An 18,994-nucleotide genomic window follows, 5' to 3' on the forward strand; every position below is an offset into this window, starting at 1 on the left:
AATGCAACCACTTTGCAGAAACAGTTTGGTATTTCTTCAAAACGTTCAACTCAGTTGCAATATGACGCAGCAATTCCACTGTATACCCAAGAGAATTGAAAACCTACATACACAAAAGAACCTGTACACATATATTCGTAACATAATTCATAATACCCAGAATGGATACAACCCAATTGTGCAGCTGATGGAATGCGTAAACAAAATGTGGTACATACAGTGGAATATTATTTTTTTAAGACTTATTTATTCATGAGAGGCAGAGAGCAAAGTAGGCCCCCCGCAGGGAGCCCAATGCAGGACCTGATCCCCGATCCCAGGATCACGCCCTGACCCAAAGGCTCAACCGCTGAACCACCCAGGAGTCCCAAGTGGAATATAATTTGATCATAAAAAGGAATGAAGTGCTGTTCCAGCCTACAACATGGATGACCTTGAAAACATCATGCTAAGTTAGAGAAGCCAGACACATATTGTATGATTCCTTTTATATGAAATTCCCAGATATGCAAATCCATATAAACAAAGTAAATTCATGATTCCAAGGGGCTAGGAGAAGGGAAAAATGGGAAGTAATTGCTAATAGGACGGGACTACTTTTGGGTGTGGTAATAAAACTGTCATATGGAGTTAGGTAGTGACAGTTGATATGTAATGGCTGTACAATCTTTTTCTTTTTTTTTTTTTTTGTTAAACATTTATTTATTCATGAGAGACAGAGAGACAGGCAGAGACACAGGCAGAGGGAGAAGCAGGCTCCCTGCAGGGAGCCCAATGCAAAACTCGATCCTGGGACTCTGGGATCACGCCCTGAGCTGAAGGCAGACGCCCAACCACTGAGACAACTAGACGTCCCATGGCTGTACAGTCTTATGAGCAGAATAGAAGCCAGTCAACTGTGCACTGTTAGATGGTGAATTCTATCTTAATTTAAAAGAACAAGGGAGGTCCGTATGTTCTGGGATGATATACTCTAAAATACATTAAATGAGAAAAAATACATAACAGTGCACACAGTGTACTACCACATGCTTAAAGAAACTAATGTACACACAGTTCGCAGGCATAAAATCTCTGACATGGGAAAACCAGTAACATTACTCCGAAAGGGAGGGGATCTGGGTGGCCGAAGAATAGGGGTGGCCTGGAAGGGAAATGAACCTTCCCAGGATACCCTTTTGTATCTTTCGATTTTTTTTATTTTTATTTTATTTATTTTTATTATTTTTTCTTTCGATTTTTTTAGAAGATTTTATTTATTATTCATGAGACGGAGAGGCAGAGGCAGAGGAGGAAGCAGCAGGCTCCCTGAGGAGCAGGGAGCCCGATGCAGGACTCAATCCCAGAATCCTGGGATCACAACCTGAGCCACTCAGGTGCCCCACCTTTTTATTTATTTATTTATTTGTTTGTTTGTTTTAAAGATTTATTTATTTATTTATTTATTCATGATAGACACAGAGATTGAGAGAGAGGCAGAGACACAGGAGGAGGGAGAAGCCAGCTCCATGCCAGGAGCCCAACACGGGACTTGATCCCGGGACCCCAGGATTGCGCCCTGGGCCAAAGGCAGGCGCCAAACCGCTGAGCCACCCAGGGATCCCCCTTTTTATTTTTATACAGAATATAAGTATTACCACTTGCTTGTGTGTTTTTTTTTTTTTTTTTTTTTTAAGATTTTATTTATTTATTCATGAGAGACACAGGCAGAGGGAGAAGCAGGCTCCATGCAGGGAGCCCAACGTGGGACTCGATCCCGGGGCTCCAGGATCATGTCCTTGGCCGAAGGCAAGCGCTAAACCGCTGAGCCACCCAGGGATCCCCCTGTTTCTTATTTTAAGGAAAGAAAGATGAAAAACTCTGATTTATCATTAGTCTTAAGGTTTTTTTTAAGGGATCATCTTCATTTTCTTCTATAATCAGCTGAGGAGATAGCCACCCATTTAGTCAGGTTTATTTATTCTTTAGCCGTTGAAGCATTTAAGATGACAGTTTTTACTCTAGATACTTAATGATACTGTATACACTATACTTGAGAATGTTTTGCTTTCTCATGGAGAAAGAAAGCCTAAATATAAATCTCTAGACTATCCATCTAGTAGTCCTGCAACACAATTTTAATAAGTTTTACTGATAACTGAACAATTCATTCAATATGGCAGGGATATGACAACCGTGGTTGTAAAGTAGCTGGTCTTGTAAGTCAGGAGCTATGATCCTTCACCCACTGCTCAATCCACTTCAGTATCTGATTGATGTTATCTTCTAGATCTTCTGGTTTATTACTGGGCAGCTGATGTACTATTTCTTCTTTGTAGGATGCTAATGCTTCCTCATAAAGAACTTGAAAAATTTCACACTGAATATTGTCTTTTAGTTTCTTCTCATTATAACCCCTGGAAGGCAATGAGAAGGTAAGAAAACAAAAAGCAAACTGAATGACATTAACTAGAATTTTAGGAACACACTAGAAACTGGACACATTTAAATACATGAAAAATCATGCAAAAATACTTCTTGTAGTCTATTTACCTCGAGAAGACGACTGGCAGCTGTATGAGTGACTTTTTTGGCAAGAGGGTTAACTAAGGTCCAGTGTTTACAGTTATCTTAATTTGCCCCCCACAATTTGTCGTCCACTCGATTAGCAAACATACCTACCCACCTCGTCAGATATTGAGCTATGAGATAAATATGTCTACAGCTGTGGTCCTAGATTTCAAAAGAATTAGAGGAGTTAAAATATAGATAAAATAACTAGATGGCATATAAAAATGAAATATTTGGGACACCTGGGTGGCTCAGTGGTCAAGCGCCTGCCTTTGGCCCAGGGCGTGATCCTGGAGTTCCGGGATCGAGTCCCACATCGGTATCCCTGCAGGGAGCCCGCTTCTCCCTCTGCCTGTGTCTCTGCCTCTCTCTGTCTCTCATGAATAAATACGTAAAATCTTAAAAAAAAAAAAAAAAAAGAATCATGGGAGGCGACTGGCTGGGTCAGTTGATAGAACATGTGACTCTTGATCTTCGGGCTGTAAATCTGAGCCCCACATTGGGTGGAGAGATTACTTAAAAATAAAATCTCTAAAAAAAAAAAAAGGCATATTTATGATAGGAATGCTATATATTAATTGGGTACTTGGTCATACAGATACATGTATCTACGCTTTCCCAATTCCAAAGATATTAAAAAATTAACACATGATCTTTACACAGATATATTAAGCAACTAATTAGCTAATGAAAAAGATAAAAAAATATTCAAATTCAACTTTTGACAAGATTAAAATGAATTACTTAAAAGGTGATTAACTTTATGAAAACATAACCACAATGAGAGAAAACTTTTGCACATCATGTATCTGATAAGAGATTTGCATCTGAAATACAAAAAACTTATAACTTAATTAAAAAGGAAGAATAACCCAATTAAAAATTGGGCAAAGGATCTGAAGGGCTCTTTCTCCCAAGAACACATATAAAAATGGATAATACGCATATGAAAAAATGCTCAACATCATTAGTGAACAAGGAAAAGCAAATAAAAACCACAATGAGATACTACTTCATATCCACTGGGATGGCTACTATCAAAAAGACAAAACAGTGAGTGTTCACAAAGATGTGGAAATAAGAGTCTTCATACATTGCTCTTGGGAAGGTGAATTGGTACAGCCACTTGGAAACACAGTCTAACAGTTCCTCCAAAGGTTAAACATGGAGTTACAGTAACACCCAGCAGTCCTATTCTTAAATTCCATATCCAAGAAAAATGAACATATTATGCCCATACAAAACCAGAGGCATGGATGTTCATAGCAGTATTATTTATAACAGCCAAAAAAGGAAATTCAGACATCTATAATCTGATAAATGGATAAATAAAATATGGCATATCCATACAACGGAATATTATTTGGCAAAAAAAAAAAAAACCAATGAGATACTGATATGTGCTGAACCCTGAAACATGCTAAATAAAAGAAGCCACGAAAGACCACATATTGGAAGATTTCATTTATATCAAATGTCCAGAACAGGGAAATCCACAGAAATAGGTAAATTAGCAGTTGCCTAGGACTGAGGGAATGGGGATATATGAGGGATTTTGCTAATGGGTATGGGTTTTTTGGGAGGAGGGGGACAGTGAGCTTTTTCTAAAATTGGTTGTAATGATGGATGCATAATTCTGTGAATATACTTAAAACCATTGATTCGTATACTTCAAATGGAATTGTATGTATGTGAACTTATCTAAATAAAGCTGTTTTTTTAAAGGTGATTATTTGTAACTTTTTCAGTGGCTAAAAACAACAAACCCTAGCAAAAACAAACAAACAAAAAAACCCCAAAAAAACCCTAGCGCACTCATAGTTTTTTCAGACCCTAGTCAGTCTTGGCTATTTACATAAAACAATAATTTTAATATTTTATTTTTAAGTAATCTCTACATTCAAAGTGGGGGTCAAACTTACAACCCCAAGATCGAGTTGCATGCTCTACCAACTGAGCCAGGTGCCTCAAAACAGTAATTTTTCTAAAAGATTGTATTTAGGGGATCCCTGGGTGGCGCAGCGGTTTAGCGCCTGCCTTTGGCCCAGGGCGCGATCCTGGAGACCCGGGATCGAATCCCACGTCGGGCTCCCGGTGCATGGAGCCTGCTTCTCCCTCTGCCTGTGTCTCTGCCTCTCTCTCTCTCTCACTGTGTGCCTATCATAAATAAATAAAAATTAAAAAAAAAAAAAAAAAAATAAAAGATTGTATTTACTTATTTGAGGGAGAGAGAGAGAGAATGAGGGGGGGATGGACAGAGGGAGAAGAAGAAGCAGACTCCCCACTGAGCAGGGAGCTGCATGTGGGACTTGATCCCAGGACCTCAAGATCACAGCCTGAGCCAAAGTCAGATGCTTAACTGACTGAAGCACCCAGGTGCCCTCCAAAATAATAATTGCTAATAAAAACTTTGAATTGCCTTGAGAAAAGGAATGTGTACCATTACGGTCTCTGTTAGTTCTCATTTAAAATACTTTTAATGGAAAAAAAATAAAATAAATAAAAAATAAAATAAAATATAAAATAAAATAAAATATTAAAATAAAATAAATAAAATACTTTTAATGGCTTTTCACTGCTGAAAGATTAAAGTTTTAGGTATAGCTCCAACGTTCCCTGTATATTTGCTGCCACACTCCTTGCTGCAAGGATTTTGCAAATATCCCATGCAGTGATGGCTAGTCCAAGCTGATTACCACCAGTGAGACCTACAAATTCTACACCTGGACTTAGAGGCAAACTTTTAGAGCTTTCCTTCTGAGACTGCCTTATAAGTCCCTCTAGAATCTCCATCTTACCCAGCTTGAATCAAAACACAGTGGAAAAATGTTTCCCATAAAAATATCTCTTTTTTGGTTATTCTGGATTAAGTCTGATGCTCTCGTGGAGGGACCAACTCAAATATATTTTAAAGGTTGTGGAATGTTGACATGTCATGTCTGTTTTTCATAAGCTCCCCTATTCACGTTGTGGGGATGATATGAGAGGTTAACGTTCACTCAGGAGTCAGAGTATGTTATTGGCTTCGCTGTTTTCCCAGCAAGGTTTTACACTGAGGAAAGAGCGCGATTAAACAGGGTTGCTGTAGGGACGCCTGGGTGGCTCAGTGGTTGAATGTCTGCCTTCGGCTCAGGATGTAACCCCAGGGTTCTGGGATCCCCCACAGGGAGCTTGCTTCTCCCTCTGCCTGTGTCTCTGCCTCTCTCTCTCTGTGTCTCTCATGAATAAATAAAATCTTAAAAAAAAATAGGGTTGCTCTATAGTATATTTTACTGAATCAAACTGTCAACTGCACTATTCATGTACCCAGTTATAAACTACTGCCTGTGTGTGTGTGTGTGTTTTAAATATTTTGTTTATTTACTCATGAGAGACACAGAGAGAGAGGCAGAGACACAGGCAGAGGGAGAAGCAGGCTCCATGCAGGGAGCCCGATGTGGGACTTGATCCCGGGACCCTGGGGTCACGCCCTGGGCTAAAGGTGGTGCCAAACCGCCGAGCCACCCAGGCTGCCCCTTGCCTGTGTTTTACACACACATCTTTTTCTCAAGAATTCAAAACCTTGGTACCATACAGACTTGGTTATATAACGAGACACAGAGAGCCAAACTTTCAAACAGAATCCTTGATCATGGTGGTACTAGCCAATTTCAGGAATCTGAATAAAGGTTTATATCATACTTTACAAATTCAGTGTTTTTCCTTTCTTACCTTGTTTCTAGTCTTTTGTACAGTACACTGTTATCTGCTTGCAGCACAAAAACTATATGGAACCAGCGTTCAGGGAAGAAATCACAACCATGGTAATCAACAATAACTCCACCTTCACTCATTTGGTTTTCTAATTCATCAACTACCTGTAAGAAAGGGGAAAAAAGAATGCTTAAAAAAAATGTCAACCTTCCTATTAAATTTTAAGTATACTTTATAGGGGCACCTGGGTGGCTCAGTTGGTTAAGCATCCAACTTTTGATTTTGGCTCAAGTAATGATCTCAGGGTTGTGAGATCAAGCCCTAGGTTTGGCTCTGTGCTGAACATGGAGTCTGCTTAAGATTCTCTCTCTCCCTCTCCTTCTGCTCCTGTCCCCCCGACCCCAACTCGTGCTCACTCTCTCCCCTTTAGAAACAAACAAGAGAAGTGTACCTTATTTTTTTAAAATTGTACTTACTCTGTCTTCATCTAAAATGGGGCAATCATACTCTTCATCGTAGCCATCATATAATTGCCCTAAAAGAGATTTACATTGGCTTACTAAAGTATTATTTACTAAGTAACTTTCAGAAGTCTTCAATCAATTTTAAACTCTAGGGAAAGAAATACATCAATTACTCTTTTATTTTTTTTTAAGATTTATTTTGTTCATGAGAGACACAGAAAGAGAGAGGCAGAGACACAGGTGGAGGGAGAAACAGGCTCCATGCAGGGAGCCCAACGTGGGACTCGATCCCAGGTCTCCAGGATCAGGCCCTGGGCTGAAGGCAGCGCTAAACCACTGAACCACCCAGACTGCCCCAAATACCCTTTTAGAGACTGAGGAGGGCGCTAACATGAGAGCTATCACCTGGAGACCACATATAAAGAGCCCTGGTGGCGCAGCGGTTTACCGCCGCCTACAGCCTGGGGTGTGATCCTGGGGACCCTGGATCCAGTCCCACATGAGGCTCCCTGCATGGAGCCTGCTTCTCCCTCTGCCTGTTCCTCTGCCCCTCTCTCTCTCTGTCTCTATGAATAAATAAATAAAATTTTTAAAAAGTGCGATTCTGATAAATTTGAATTTTATCTAGAAGGAAATTGAATAGCAATCTATCTTTTACCAATTTTAGCTATCAAAATATCAAATTTATAGTATCAAATTTGTAAGGCTAAGGAGATGGAACTGAGTAAAAGCAACAACAGATTCTAGATTCTAAAAATGAACCTTCTGTCACAGAAGTCACATCTTCATAAGGTCTGGGTAAGGAGAGTCAAAATCTAGGTGTTCCTGAACAGTATTGTTACTTCTAGATTTCCAGTATCCCCAAAACCCACAGGTTAAATAAACATCTTACTTCAGGAGGCAAAACAAGAATAATGGGCAGTTATAAAGAAGGCAGATTTAAATCTCACATTAGAATTTTCCAACAGGGATACCTGGGTGGCTCAGTGGTTTAGCATCTGCCTTTGGCTCAGGGAGTGATTTTGGGTCCTGGGATCGAGTCCCGTATCGGGGTCCCTACAGGGAGCCTGCTTCTCCCTCTGCATGTGTCATCTCTGCCTCTCTGTGTCTCTCGTGAATAAATAAATAAAATTTTAAAAAAGAATTTTCCAACTAATCGAAACTGGCTTTCAAAGGAAGTCTTGCGGGCAGCCCAGGTGGCTCAGTGGCTTAGCGCCACCTTTAGCCCAGGGCCTGATCCTGGAGACCCAGGATCGAGTCCTGCGTCGGGCTCCCTGCATGGAGCCTGCTTCTCCCTCTGCCTGTGTTTCTGCCTCTCTCTGGGTCTCTCATGAATAAATAAATAAAATCTTAAAAAAAAGACAAAAAAAAGTCTTATTTTAGAAGGTGGGACACAGGGGCACCTAGGTGGCTCAGTTGTTTGAGCGTCTACCTTTTGCTCAGGTCCTGATCTCAGGGTCCAGCCCTGGGTCAAGCCCCACATCCAGCTCCCCGGGCTCCCTGTTCAGCAGGGAATCTGCTTGCTCTCTTCCTTTGCTCCTCCCTTCCACCCCTGCTTGTGCTCTCTCAAATAAATAAATCTTACAAAAAAAAAAAAAAAAGGGTGAGACATAATCCAACTCTAACCTGAATCTCTAAGATACATGCAGTAAGGCAGGCTTAGACCATCCTTTTAGCCATCTTTAAGAGCATGCTGTGGTCTTCCCACATCTTTCCCTTTGATATTTTGGTGAAAGTTAGGGGTGCCTAGGTGGCTCAGCTGGTTCAGCATCTGACTCTTGATTTTGGTTCGGGTCATGATCTCAGGGTTGCTCAGCAGAGTCAGCTCAAGATTCTCTGTCTCTCCTGGTCCCACCCGCCTTTATGCACATGCACACATTTTCTATCTCTAAAATAAATAAATGAATAAAATCTTAAAAATATTTTGGTGAAGGTTGAAATTAGGTTAAAATGAGTATGAAAAAAAAGGGAAAAAAATAAAAATAAAAATAAAATGAGTATGAATTCTAAAGTGACTCATGGGTAGTCCTGAGGACTGGTGGGAGGCACAGAGCAGCTGCAACTCTTTGTCCTGCCTGGAGGGTCTATGGACTGATTCTGGGCACACAAGCCACCTCCAGGCACCTTAGTCTGGCCTTTGCTTCCTAGATTATTGCTCTACTACCAGAAACTCTAGCTAAAACTGAACTGTCTTCATATTGGGAAAACTGGCTAACAGTTTAGAAAACTGTACCTATAAAGTAGGTAGATCAAAGAGCTAATTTTTTTAATTCCAAAGAAAACTTAGTGGAAAATTGAATCTTCATTTTTTTTTAGTTTCTTTTCTTTTTCTTTAAATTTTTATTTATTTATGATAGTCACACAGAGAGAGAGAGAGAGAGAGAGAGAGGCAGAGAGAGAAGCAGGCTCCATGCACCGGGAGAGAGAGAAGCAGGCTCCATGCACCGGGAGCCCGACGTGGGATTCAATCCCGGGTCTCCAGGATCGCGCCCTGGGCAAAAGGCAGGCGCCAAACCGCTGCGCCACCCAGGGATCCCCGAAAATTTAATCTTTAAAGGAATGATTCATTTGAGTCTGTGAATGACTGAATAAAATACATAAAATGTTAAATCTCTGTTCAATGAAAAACAATATACCAAGAAAAATAACAGAAATTTTTGTAGTAGGACAAGATAATGAAACGTAGATTATATACTGACCTTCAAAACCCAGATAAAAATATGTAACTTAAAAAATAAGAGTTCACACAGGATGGAAAAGATATCTAGTAAACATACCATGAAAAATGTTGGACTTCCCCAGCTATTAAAGAGAAGCAAATTAAAATGAGCCTTTTTATGCCGGTTGCATTAATTACACAGTACACTGAAAATGTATTTTTAAGATAATTATAAAAAGAAAAACATTGTACTCATTCAGAGTTTCTCTACCATTTAACTTCTCACCTGAAAAAATTTTAAGTGATGAAGTGATAAAAAGCAATCAATAGGGAAATACTTAAATCTCAGTTTTCTAATTGGATGAAATATTATGTAATTAAAGTTAAGGAAATAAATATTAGTATTATGTAGCATAGACTAGATTGCACATGAGAAGTGCTTATGACACAAAAGGTAAAACAAAAAGCAGAATTCAAAGTTGTATGCCATAGGACCAAGGATTAGAAGAAAAACAAAAGGAAATGAATTAGGATTTGAAGTACTTTTTCTGTGTATTGTTTTTACAATGCCACAAAACCCAATACCTACTGCTGATTCTGTACTACGTTGGAATCCCTTTGTTCCTTCATATTTTAAACCCTTGACTCTCAAGACTAGTGAAATCATTAAAAATCTATGCTGTCGAGAATAAGACAGCTACTGCAATATTAACTTAGAATTAAAGTTTTTATACTGCAATGCTGAAATGCAGTATTTCTTAAATCATGTTAATGTAGTTGAATAATGTAATCCAAGCTTTCAAACATTCATTTAAAAAACACTTATCAAATACCATGTACAAGTGTCTGTAGACGTAGTAAGGATTTACTACTGCTCATTATGACCAAGGAGGCAAACAGTCTTTCCCTCAAAGAGTTTACAATAAAATGAAAAAGGAGAGATTAGATCAGTAACCTGGAAATTATACTAGGATAACATTTTAATGTTATGATTCATCATGTTATAAAAGCAAAAGCATGGACACCTATTATGTGGGAACATAAATATGGAATATTAGAGGAGGCTTCCTGGAGGAAGTGACTTTTAAGGGGAGACCAGAGCAGTTACCGGGGGAAAAAAGGTAGAGAAGACTATTTCCAACAGAGAAAAAAGATATGCAAAGCCAGAGAGGGTGGGGAAAAGTCTTTTAGACTAGTTAGAAAATAGGTGATAAAGGGTCAGGTTAATTGAAGCCAGATCAAAAAGGGCCTTTAAGGTTGCAGAGTTAGACTTTATTCTAAGGCAAAATAAAATCATTAAAGCAGATTAAGCATGAAATGACATTATCAATTACAAATATTTAAAAATAGTTTTGGTTTCTCTGCAGAAAATGAGTTGAAAGAAGGCCAGTCAGGAAGCAGGAATACCAGATCGTGGCTACTGCAGAATTTTAGGTGACTGATTATTACCATCTGTACCACAATGAGTGGAGAACTGGATTGTCAACTTCATTTCAAATTTCCCCAAAAAAGGGAAAAACGTATGTTACTTTAGAAAGTTTCAGTTGAAAGTGAAATGTAGAGTTGTATATGTACAGAGTCCTAATTTTAAAAAGATGAAAAGGCTTGAATTGATTAAATGACCAAAAGCTTAGAAAATTAAATCTATTTTCTAAACAAAGTTTTATGTTTATTTAAAGAGACCTTAGTTGTAGAAGAAAAATTGATTGTGGGACCAGAGTTAAATGGTAAGTTCTGGGCAGCCTGGCTGGCTCAGTGGTTTAGCGCTGCCTTCAGCCCAGGGTGTGATCCTGGAGAACTGGGATCAAGTCTCACATCAGACTCCCTGCGTCCCTGTGTGGAGCCTGCTTCTCCCTCTGCCTGTGTCTCTGCCCCTCTCTCTCTCTCTCTCTCTCTCTCTGTCTGTCTCATGAATAAATAAATAAAATCTTAAAAAAAAAGGTAAGTTCTTAACTCGAAGATCTTTCCTGCTGTTGTTAGTCAAGCTATAAAAATCATTACATTTTCTTTAACTGCAATCCAAGAATTTATAAACTCACATAAAAGCTGTTAATGATATTGGGATGCTAGCTATTTTGATGCTGTTGCCACTACTTAAAACATTTTCAGATTTCTTACATTATACAATATTTTTTAAAGATTCTATTTGAGAGAGTGAGCGAGCTGAGAGCAGGAGCAGGGATGGGACAGGGGCCAAGGGAGAGGGAGAAGCAGACTCCCTGCTGAGCAGGGAGCCTGATGCGGGGCTCCATCTCAGGACGCCAGGGTTATGACCTGAGCCGAAGGCAGACTCTTAACCGAATGAGCCATCCAGGAGCTCCCCCCATGCCTACCATGGGACCTGAACTCACAATCCTGAGATGTGAGTATGCTCTGTTCACTGAGCTAGCCAGGTGCCCTCAGATTTCTTACTTTGGAAACATATTTACCACATTTACCTCAATCCAAGTTTTTATCTATAATGCAATTACCACAAGAAGTTAGTGGATTTAGAAGTTCTCAGTGCTTTGCTATCTGACCTTTTATTGTTTAGAGAAAAGCACAATGAATTCTACTTAGAAAAGTGAGCACTAAAGATGAGACATTTGAGTTGGGCCTTTTATGTATTTTTTAAATTTCTTAAAAGACTTTATTTATTTATATATTTGAGAGGGAGAGAGAAAGTGGAGAGGAGCAAGGGGAGGAGGGGCAGAGGGAGAAGCAGACTCCCAGCTGAGCAGGGAGTCCAATGCGAGACTGATTCCAGGACCTGGAGATCATGACCTGAGTCACCCAGGCGCCCTAGTTGGGGCAAGTTGGGGCCTTTTAGAGTTGTATATATACTAAATAAGGAAAAGCATCTATAGGTAAAGGGAATAGTACATATAACGACATGGAGATCAGTTCCCTTGGCTGAGGAACAGTAAGTGCGCTGTGCATAGACTGAAAGGGACCTCAGGGACTGGCTGCAGGGAAAGCTGAAGGTAAACTATGACCAGTTCATCACCTATGTCATTATAGAGGATGAACTTTATCAGAAAAAAGTTCAAGTCTTGTTTATTCCTTCTCCTTTTTTAAAAAAGGATATAATGAGGAGGGAAGGAATAGTTACTGAAGAGTGTAAGACTCAGCAGAAATGGGCTTGAAGATGGAATGGGGTACCATAGCAATTTTTCAGGCAAACCATCAAGATTTTCAGGGCAAGTGCATCTGTGTAGCGTTAGAATGCGTTTCTATGTGTGGGGAACAGGAATCAAAAGTGGGCAGGTAAGTATATGCTTCTTTTTCAGCCTATTAGTCTGGCAACTACCAAGGTAGTTGCCTTTAGTGGGTGTCTAGAAACTAGCCTCTTTTAAAAGGGAGTGACTAGTCTAGAGTGAAAGAGATTACTAAAGGGAACGGCAAAATCACAACACAGCTGGCGTGAAGTCAGGAGAAGGAGGTACAGGGTGGGAGGGAGAGGATCACATGCAGACTGGGAGACAACAGCACTGGAAAGGGTAGTTTCAAAGCCTTCCAAGGAAGGTAAAAAATTAGATAAAGACGAGGTTAGAGTGGGGCTGGCAAACTTTTTCTGTTAAAACGCCAGACAGTAAATACTTCAGGCTTTGTGGGCTAGTCTTCAGCTCACGTGGTTCCTATAAAAAACAGCAGCAGCTTGCCAACTTCTGGGGTAGAAAAAGATCACAAATTTAAGTGTTGAGGGCTCAGCTATGGTTTACAACCAGTTTCCAATGGATCCAAAGTTAATGTGATACTTTGTCTAGACCTGTGGGACTCCTGGGGTTTACCCACAGGGGCTGAAAACTGATAAACATGTGGAAGGAAAATTAAGGGTGTTGTTGCTAAGTGATTACATATGGGAAAGGCTATCAAGTGAGGAAGAATCTGAGACTGGAATAACAAAGGTAAAAAAAGCATTCTTAGCCACACCATATCAGGATTCCCAATATTATTTTTTTTTAATTTTTTTTTCAATTTTTATTTATTTATGATAGTCACAGAGAGAGAGAGAGAGAGAGAGGCAGAGACATAGGCTGAGGGAGAAGCAGGCTCCATGCACCGGGAGCCCGATGTGGGATTCGATCCCGGGTCTCCAGGATCGCGCCCTGGGCCAAAGGCAGGTGCCAAACCGCTGCGCCACCCAGGGATCCCAGGATTCCCAATATTATTGAACTAAATTCCCCACCTAATTTTTCCTGCCTTGGTTCCAAATGGCCTAAGAATGGTCTCTTACAAATAATACAGCAATTCAACAGGATTACTAGACTGGCAATAAACTCCATTTGGATAGATTTAAAACGAGGGTGGTTTTTGTTTTTGGTCTTTTTTTTTTTTTTCTTTTAAAGATTTTATTTATTTATTCATAGAGACATAGCTAGGGAGAGAGAGAGAGAGGCAGAGACACAGGCAGAGGGAGAAGCAGGTACCATGCAGGGAGCCTGATGTGGGACTTGAGCCCGGGTCTCCAGGATCACGCCCTGGGCTGCAGGCGGCTGCCCTGGTCTTGTTTCTTTATACCAGGGTGTCCCAATCTCACTATTACTGACATTTTGAGGTTGGTAATTCTTTTATGGGAGTGGAGGATATTCTATGAATTGTAGGATGTTCAAAAGAATCCCTGGCCTCCACCCCAGTCTGACTATCAAGCCTCCAGAAATTGCCAAATATCCCCTGAAGGGCAAAATCACACCTGAGAGCCACTGCCTTATAGATGATTACATGGTTTCCCTTAAAATATATCACTATTTTTTTTTAAGATTTTATTTATTTATTCATGAGAGATACAAGGAGAGAGGCAGAGACATAGGCAGAGGGAGAAGCAGGCTCCATACAGGGAGCCTATGTGGAGCCTGATGTGGGACTCAATCCCAGAACCCCAGGATCATACCCTGGGCCGAAGGCGGATGTTCAACCACTGAGCCACCCAGGCATCCCAAAATATATCACTATTTGAGAAAAACGAGGACAGGTGTCTCAGTGTATTTTCTTTTTTTTCTCAGTGTATTTTCTAATTAAGATTTTATTTTGGAATGTTCTATGGTTAAATTTTCAGATATATTCAAGTGGCATCCGTGAACAAAACCAGCCTGGTACATTATGAAAAACCTTATAAAGAACCACATCTAACACATATTAAGTCAGGCAGAAATCTTTCATATGGTATTGTTAAGGGGGGAACCCCAACTTTTCCTTTAAGGCTTAGATTCTAACTCATTAAATAATTTCAATAAAATCTAGAGAATGTTGGGTGCCTCCGTGGCTCAGTTGGTTAAGCATCTGCCTTCAGCTGGGTCACGATCCCCCTTTCATCGGGCTCCCTGCTTCTCCCTCTCCCTCTGCCCCTCCTCCCACTAGTACCCAGGCTTGCTCTCACATGGATAAATAAAATCTTTAAAAAAAATAAATGCTTTAAAAATACAGAGGACACCTGGGACTATACACCCTAAGGTGTACACACTGGCTAAAACAGTGTTGAGTACATGTATGAAAGGAACCAAACGTCTAGGGTTACTGTTCCTCTCAGTACTACTCATGATAGATTATACCAACTTCATTAAGTTTAGAAATGGTAAATTCAGGGGGTAAGATAAACAGGGAAGCTGAAATTGACAACTCTGTGACTCTGAAATCACTTGTGAAAGACGGAGTTCAACAGACAAAGGAAGAAAACCAGATTTTATACAGGTATAAAACGGAGACTGACTAGCCATGTAAAACAGCAAAAAAAACCCTAAATTTTAACTATACTTAAATACCAGACCTGGACTAAAAATACGAGCATGATACTATCAAATACATGAAAAAGCCAAGATGTACAAAAATAACCTGCAAAATGGGATAATGGGAAAAAAATTTTTAAGTTTTAAAATGGGGACATACTGGGAGGCACGAAGAGTCCTTAAATATAACCAGAGATAAATAGGACCTAGGAAGAAACTGAGTAACTGAAGAGAAATCCAAACAAATGAAGTGGACTCTCCAAAAAAGACACGGTTAAACTTCAGCAATCTCAATGAGGCCCTAAGAGTGATTTATACACCAGGGATGATACTGTGATCTAAATATCTGAAGGTACTAGAAGTACCGCTCTAGTGTTTATGAATAGACCACAACTTAAGTTGTCGTCACTGCTATTCCTGCTGGTGACACGTAAGAGAACTGCTTCTAAAAACATAACTGCCAAAGTACCAACGACCAAACTGATGAACAACAATTTTATTTTTCACACTTAAAGGCTAATGAATAACCATTACTAATCCTATTAAAGAAAACCCAACATCTCAATAGGAAAGGATAACTATATTTACTCATTAAATACCATTTAAGTTTTCTACAACACAACTTCAAAATACCCAGCATGCACGTTTAATCTCAGTACAATGGATTTAAGACCAAGTTTACAGGTTACAGCATCAAGGCTAGATTACAAATTATCATAGTCATCATCGTCATCATCATCGTCATCATCATCATCTTCTCGTTTTCTTTTCAATGCATTTGATGATTCATTGGAAGTATTTTGTGATGACACCATGTTTGTAGTGATAAGAATGTTTTTGGACCCAATTAATGATGGATTAATCAGAACATTCTGAACTGCGGATGTGGCAGGAATTGATGCTTTTACAGTTGGGGACTGTGATGTGGGCATCTGTACTGTAAACCTCTGCCCTGTGAGGGACATGGGAGTCCCTACTTTAGTTGACACTGACATGGTTTGTGGGGTTGGTGTACCAAGAGTGGGAGTACTTGGTCGGCTAGTAACAGAACCAACACTTAACCGTGGAACTGTTATTCTTCCCGCAGAAGTTGATGCCTTTTTTTGTAAAGACTTAAGTCTATAGTTTGGAGCCGTCAAGCAATATCTATCAGGTGGCAGCCTGGGGCCTGAATATGGCTTGATTAACGGCAAAGGAGTTTGATTTCTTTGCCTTGCAATATCCAATAAAAAATCTCTTGGGGGAGGAGAGGTAAAAGACTGATCAGCACGACACTGAATGGCAAGCCGCACATCGTCTGCATCAACAGTAGCCTTCTTAGCATGGCTTGAATAAATTTTTGCATCATCTAGGATTGTGGTCACATATCGGAACGCAAACTCCAACATCTGATTTATAACTCTTGGTTCATATTCTGTAATCCCCATATCCTTCAGGATTTGTGCCATCATCTGTGCATCTTTCGGCATGCTCTTGGGAGAAGCCATCTTGCCAGACTCCATGATTATCTGTTGATCAGACTTTAGATCATTTGAAAAAAATACGTACATTAGATCAAACCTGAAATAGTTACTGTAGTAGCAACTGTCAGGAACTTTAAAAATTTTAAATACTGTTAAATTTTTGAAAATATATTTAAAATTTCTTAATGTCAAATCTTTTTAATGAGGCACACATTGAAGTTACCTTTACTTAAATTTATTGAATTTCTATTCTGTACAAATCACAGAATAAAAAAAAAAAAAACTAAAGACACAAATAAGGAGGTGACAAAAGAGCAGTGGAAAACTGGGTAAAATAAATAAAAACATTTATCACTGTAGAATAATGTGCAGTTGTGGTGGGCATGCAACTATCTAATCTGAAAAGAAACTGCAGAAATGTCATGTCGTACTGAGCTCCAAGTAACCTGTCCTTCCAGTGATATCTCTACTCATTGTCTCCACAGGTAGGCTTTGTACCATGCAAACCTTTATGTGTCTGCCCACCTCAAAAACATTCTCCCCAAGTCCCGTCCGTCTCTTTTTTTTTTTTTTTTTTTTTTTTAAATTTTTATTTATTTATGATAGTCACACACAGAGAGAGAGGCAGACATAGGTAGAGGGAGAAGCAGGCTCCATGCACTGGGAGCCCGACGTGGGATTCGATCCCGGGTCTCTAGGATCGCGCCCTGGGCCAAAGGCAGGCGCCAAACCGCTGCGCCACCCAGGGATCCCCCGTCCGTCTCTTTTAAGGAAGCCTTCCCAATTACTACCATTCAGAAAAACTCCTGGCCAATAGGGTGGGGCAGGATGAGGGATCAAGTTCAACATCACTGGGACAGAGTACCACACACTTTATTATTTTCTCTTTCCAGGGATCCCAACGGAGTATGGATTCCTTAACGGCACTCTATCTCAGCTTTTCTTTTCTTTCTTTTTTTTTTTTTAAGATTTTATTTATTCATGAGAGACACAGAGAGAGGCAAAGACATAGGCAGAGGGAGAACCAGGCTCCATGCAGGGAGCCCGACGTGGGACTCGATCCCGGGACTCCAGGATCATGCCCTGGGCCACAGGCAAGCAAACTGCTGGGCCACCCGATCTGCCCTGTCTCGGCTTCTTGTGTCCCCTCACAAGGACAGCACCAAACACTCTACCATTGACTCTTGTTTGAAAAAAACCAACACCAAAGTATCCCTTACCTTCTTGAGCTAAATCACCCACATTAATGTATTTCAATCCTGATCTCGATGCAAGTTCTTTGCCTAGTGTGGTTTTTCCAACCCCCGGGGTACCTGTAAGACAAGCCACAGGACACTACTTACTGGTCGTGAAACATGCTCCTTAGACTTTACCGACCCATCTCCCCTTTTTAAGGTCTTAAGAAAAAAAAAAAGAAAAAAAAAACACTGAAATGAAAAATGTCCCAATTAATCCTCTGTGAACTAATACACTCTGCGGTCTTATCAAACGGCTCAAAAACCTGCCGCCTAACAGGATCTCACCGAGTGTCAAATGGTTTAGCACGAGGGGGGCCTGGGTGACTCGGATACCGACTTGCAGACCCGCCCGCCCCGAAACAGATTCTCCCAGAATCCCAGCTATCTCAAACTAATATCGTTTATTTGCTTTACTTTTTTTTTTTTTTTAGTTAAGAACTTATTCATAGAAAAAAACGTAACCAGTATGGAAGACAGCTATCGCCCCGGGAACTTCACAGTCGGAAAGCTTCCGATGCCAGCTCAACACACGAACACGCTGAAGATAATCGCCCTACGTTCATAAATATCCGAATCCTCTGACCCAAAAGCGACCGTCGGATACAAAGGGAAATGCAAAACGGCCCGGGAAGGCCTAAGGGAAGGCGCCGAGAACTAAGAGACCGGCCAAGGGTCGGCCCGGGCCTTACGTCATCTCGGCAAAAAAAAAAAAAATTTACAAACAAAAACCAGAGTAGGTAAGATCCGGGAGTGTCCAGAAAGGGGACCCGGGCCGGTCCGCGCCCCCGAGCGGCCTGGAGCCGCGGAACCCCCGCCCCCACCCCCGCCCCGCAGCGGCCGGAGGACCGCCCAGCACCCCGGGACCCAGCACCGATCGGCACCCCCGGGGCGCCCCCCGCCTGCCCCCCCGCCTGCCCCGCCGCCCCACGGCACGCGGCGCCCGCCGCCTGCCTCGCCTGCCCGCCCCCCGCCAGCCCCCCGCGCGCCTGACCGGTGAGCAGGATGTTCGGGAGCAACATGGTCCTCGGCGCGCTGGCTCCGGCCGCCCGCGGCTGACGCACGGCACGCACAGCGGGAGGGGCCGGAAGGGGCGGGCTGCGGCGCGCGCCCGCGGCCCACGGCTCTTCACCGCCTCGCGCGGCGCTCGCGGCCCCCGCCCGCCGCCCGTGCCCGAGTGCCGCTCCGCGAGCCCCCGAGCGCACGCTGGCGGCGCGGACGCCGAGGC

At 41.3% G+C, this 18,994-nt stretch overlaps 2 protein-coding genes across 2 annotated transcripts; both read right to left on the bottom strand.

Annotated features, from left to right (window-relative positions):
• Positions 1–1,651: 1,651 nt before the first annotated feature.
• AK6 (adenylate kinase 6) lies at positions 1,652–18,910 on the bottom strand. The gene is made up of 5 exons (XM_072826725.1): positions 18,761–18,910; positions 17,752–17,844; positions 6,720–6,778; positions 6,262–6,407; positions 1,652–2,396 (listed from the first exon to the last, which is right to left on the bottom strand). The coding sequence occupies exons 1-5, from the start codon at positions 18,786–18,788 to the stop codon at positions 2,204–2,206; spliced, it is 519 nt and encodes a 172-aa protein (XP_072682826.1). The 5' UTR covers positions 18,789–18,910; the 3' UTR covers positions 1,652–2,203.
• Positions 15,550–16,588, bottom strand: TAF9 (TATA-box binding protein associated factor 9). The gene has a single exon (XM_072826722.1). The coding sequence runs from the start codon at positions 16,568–16,570 to the stop codon at positions 15,773–15,775; it is 798 nt and encodes a 265-aa protein (XP_072682823.1). The 5' UTR covers positions 16,571–16,588; the 3' UTR covers positions 15,550–15,772.
• Positions 18,911–18,994: the final 84 nt, after the last annotated feature.

Source organism: Canis lupus, chromosome 5 (genome assembly GCF_048164855.1).
Source record: "Canis lupus baileyi chromosome 5, mCanLup2.hap1, whole genome shotgun sequence".
Classification (NCBI taxonomy): Eukaryota; Metazoa; Chordata; class Mammalia; order Carnivora; family Canidae; genus Canis; species Canis lupus.

Excerpts from the sequence above, each read along its gene's own strand:
- AK6 (XM_072826725.1), bottom strand. The coding sequence starts at position 18,788 with ATGTTGCTCCCGAACATCCTGCTCACCG. Across the intron at positions 6,408-6,719 it reads CCATTTTAGATGAAGACAGA|GTAGTTGATGAATTAGAAAA; the intron begins GTAAGTACAATT and ends CCTTTCTTACAG. Across the intron at positions 2,397-6,261 it reads TACAAAAGACTAGAAACAAG|GGGTTATAATGAGAAGAAAC; the intron begins GTAAGAAAGGAA and ends ATTGCCTTCCAG.
- TAF9 (XM_072826722.1), bottom strand. The coding sequence starts at position 16,570 with ATGGAGTCTGGCAAGATGGCTTCTCCCAAGAGCATGCCGAAAGATGCA.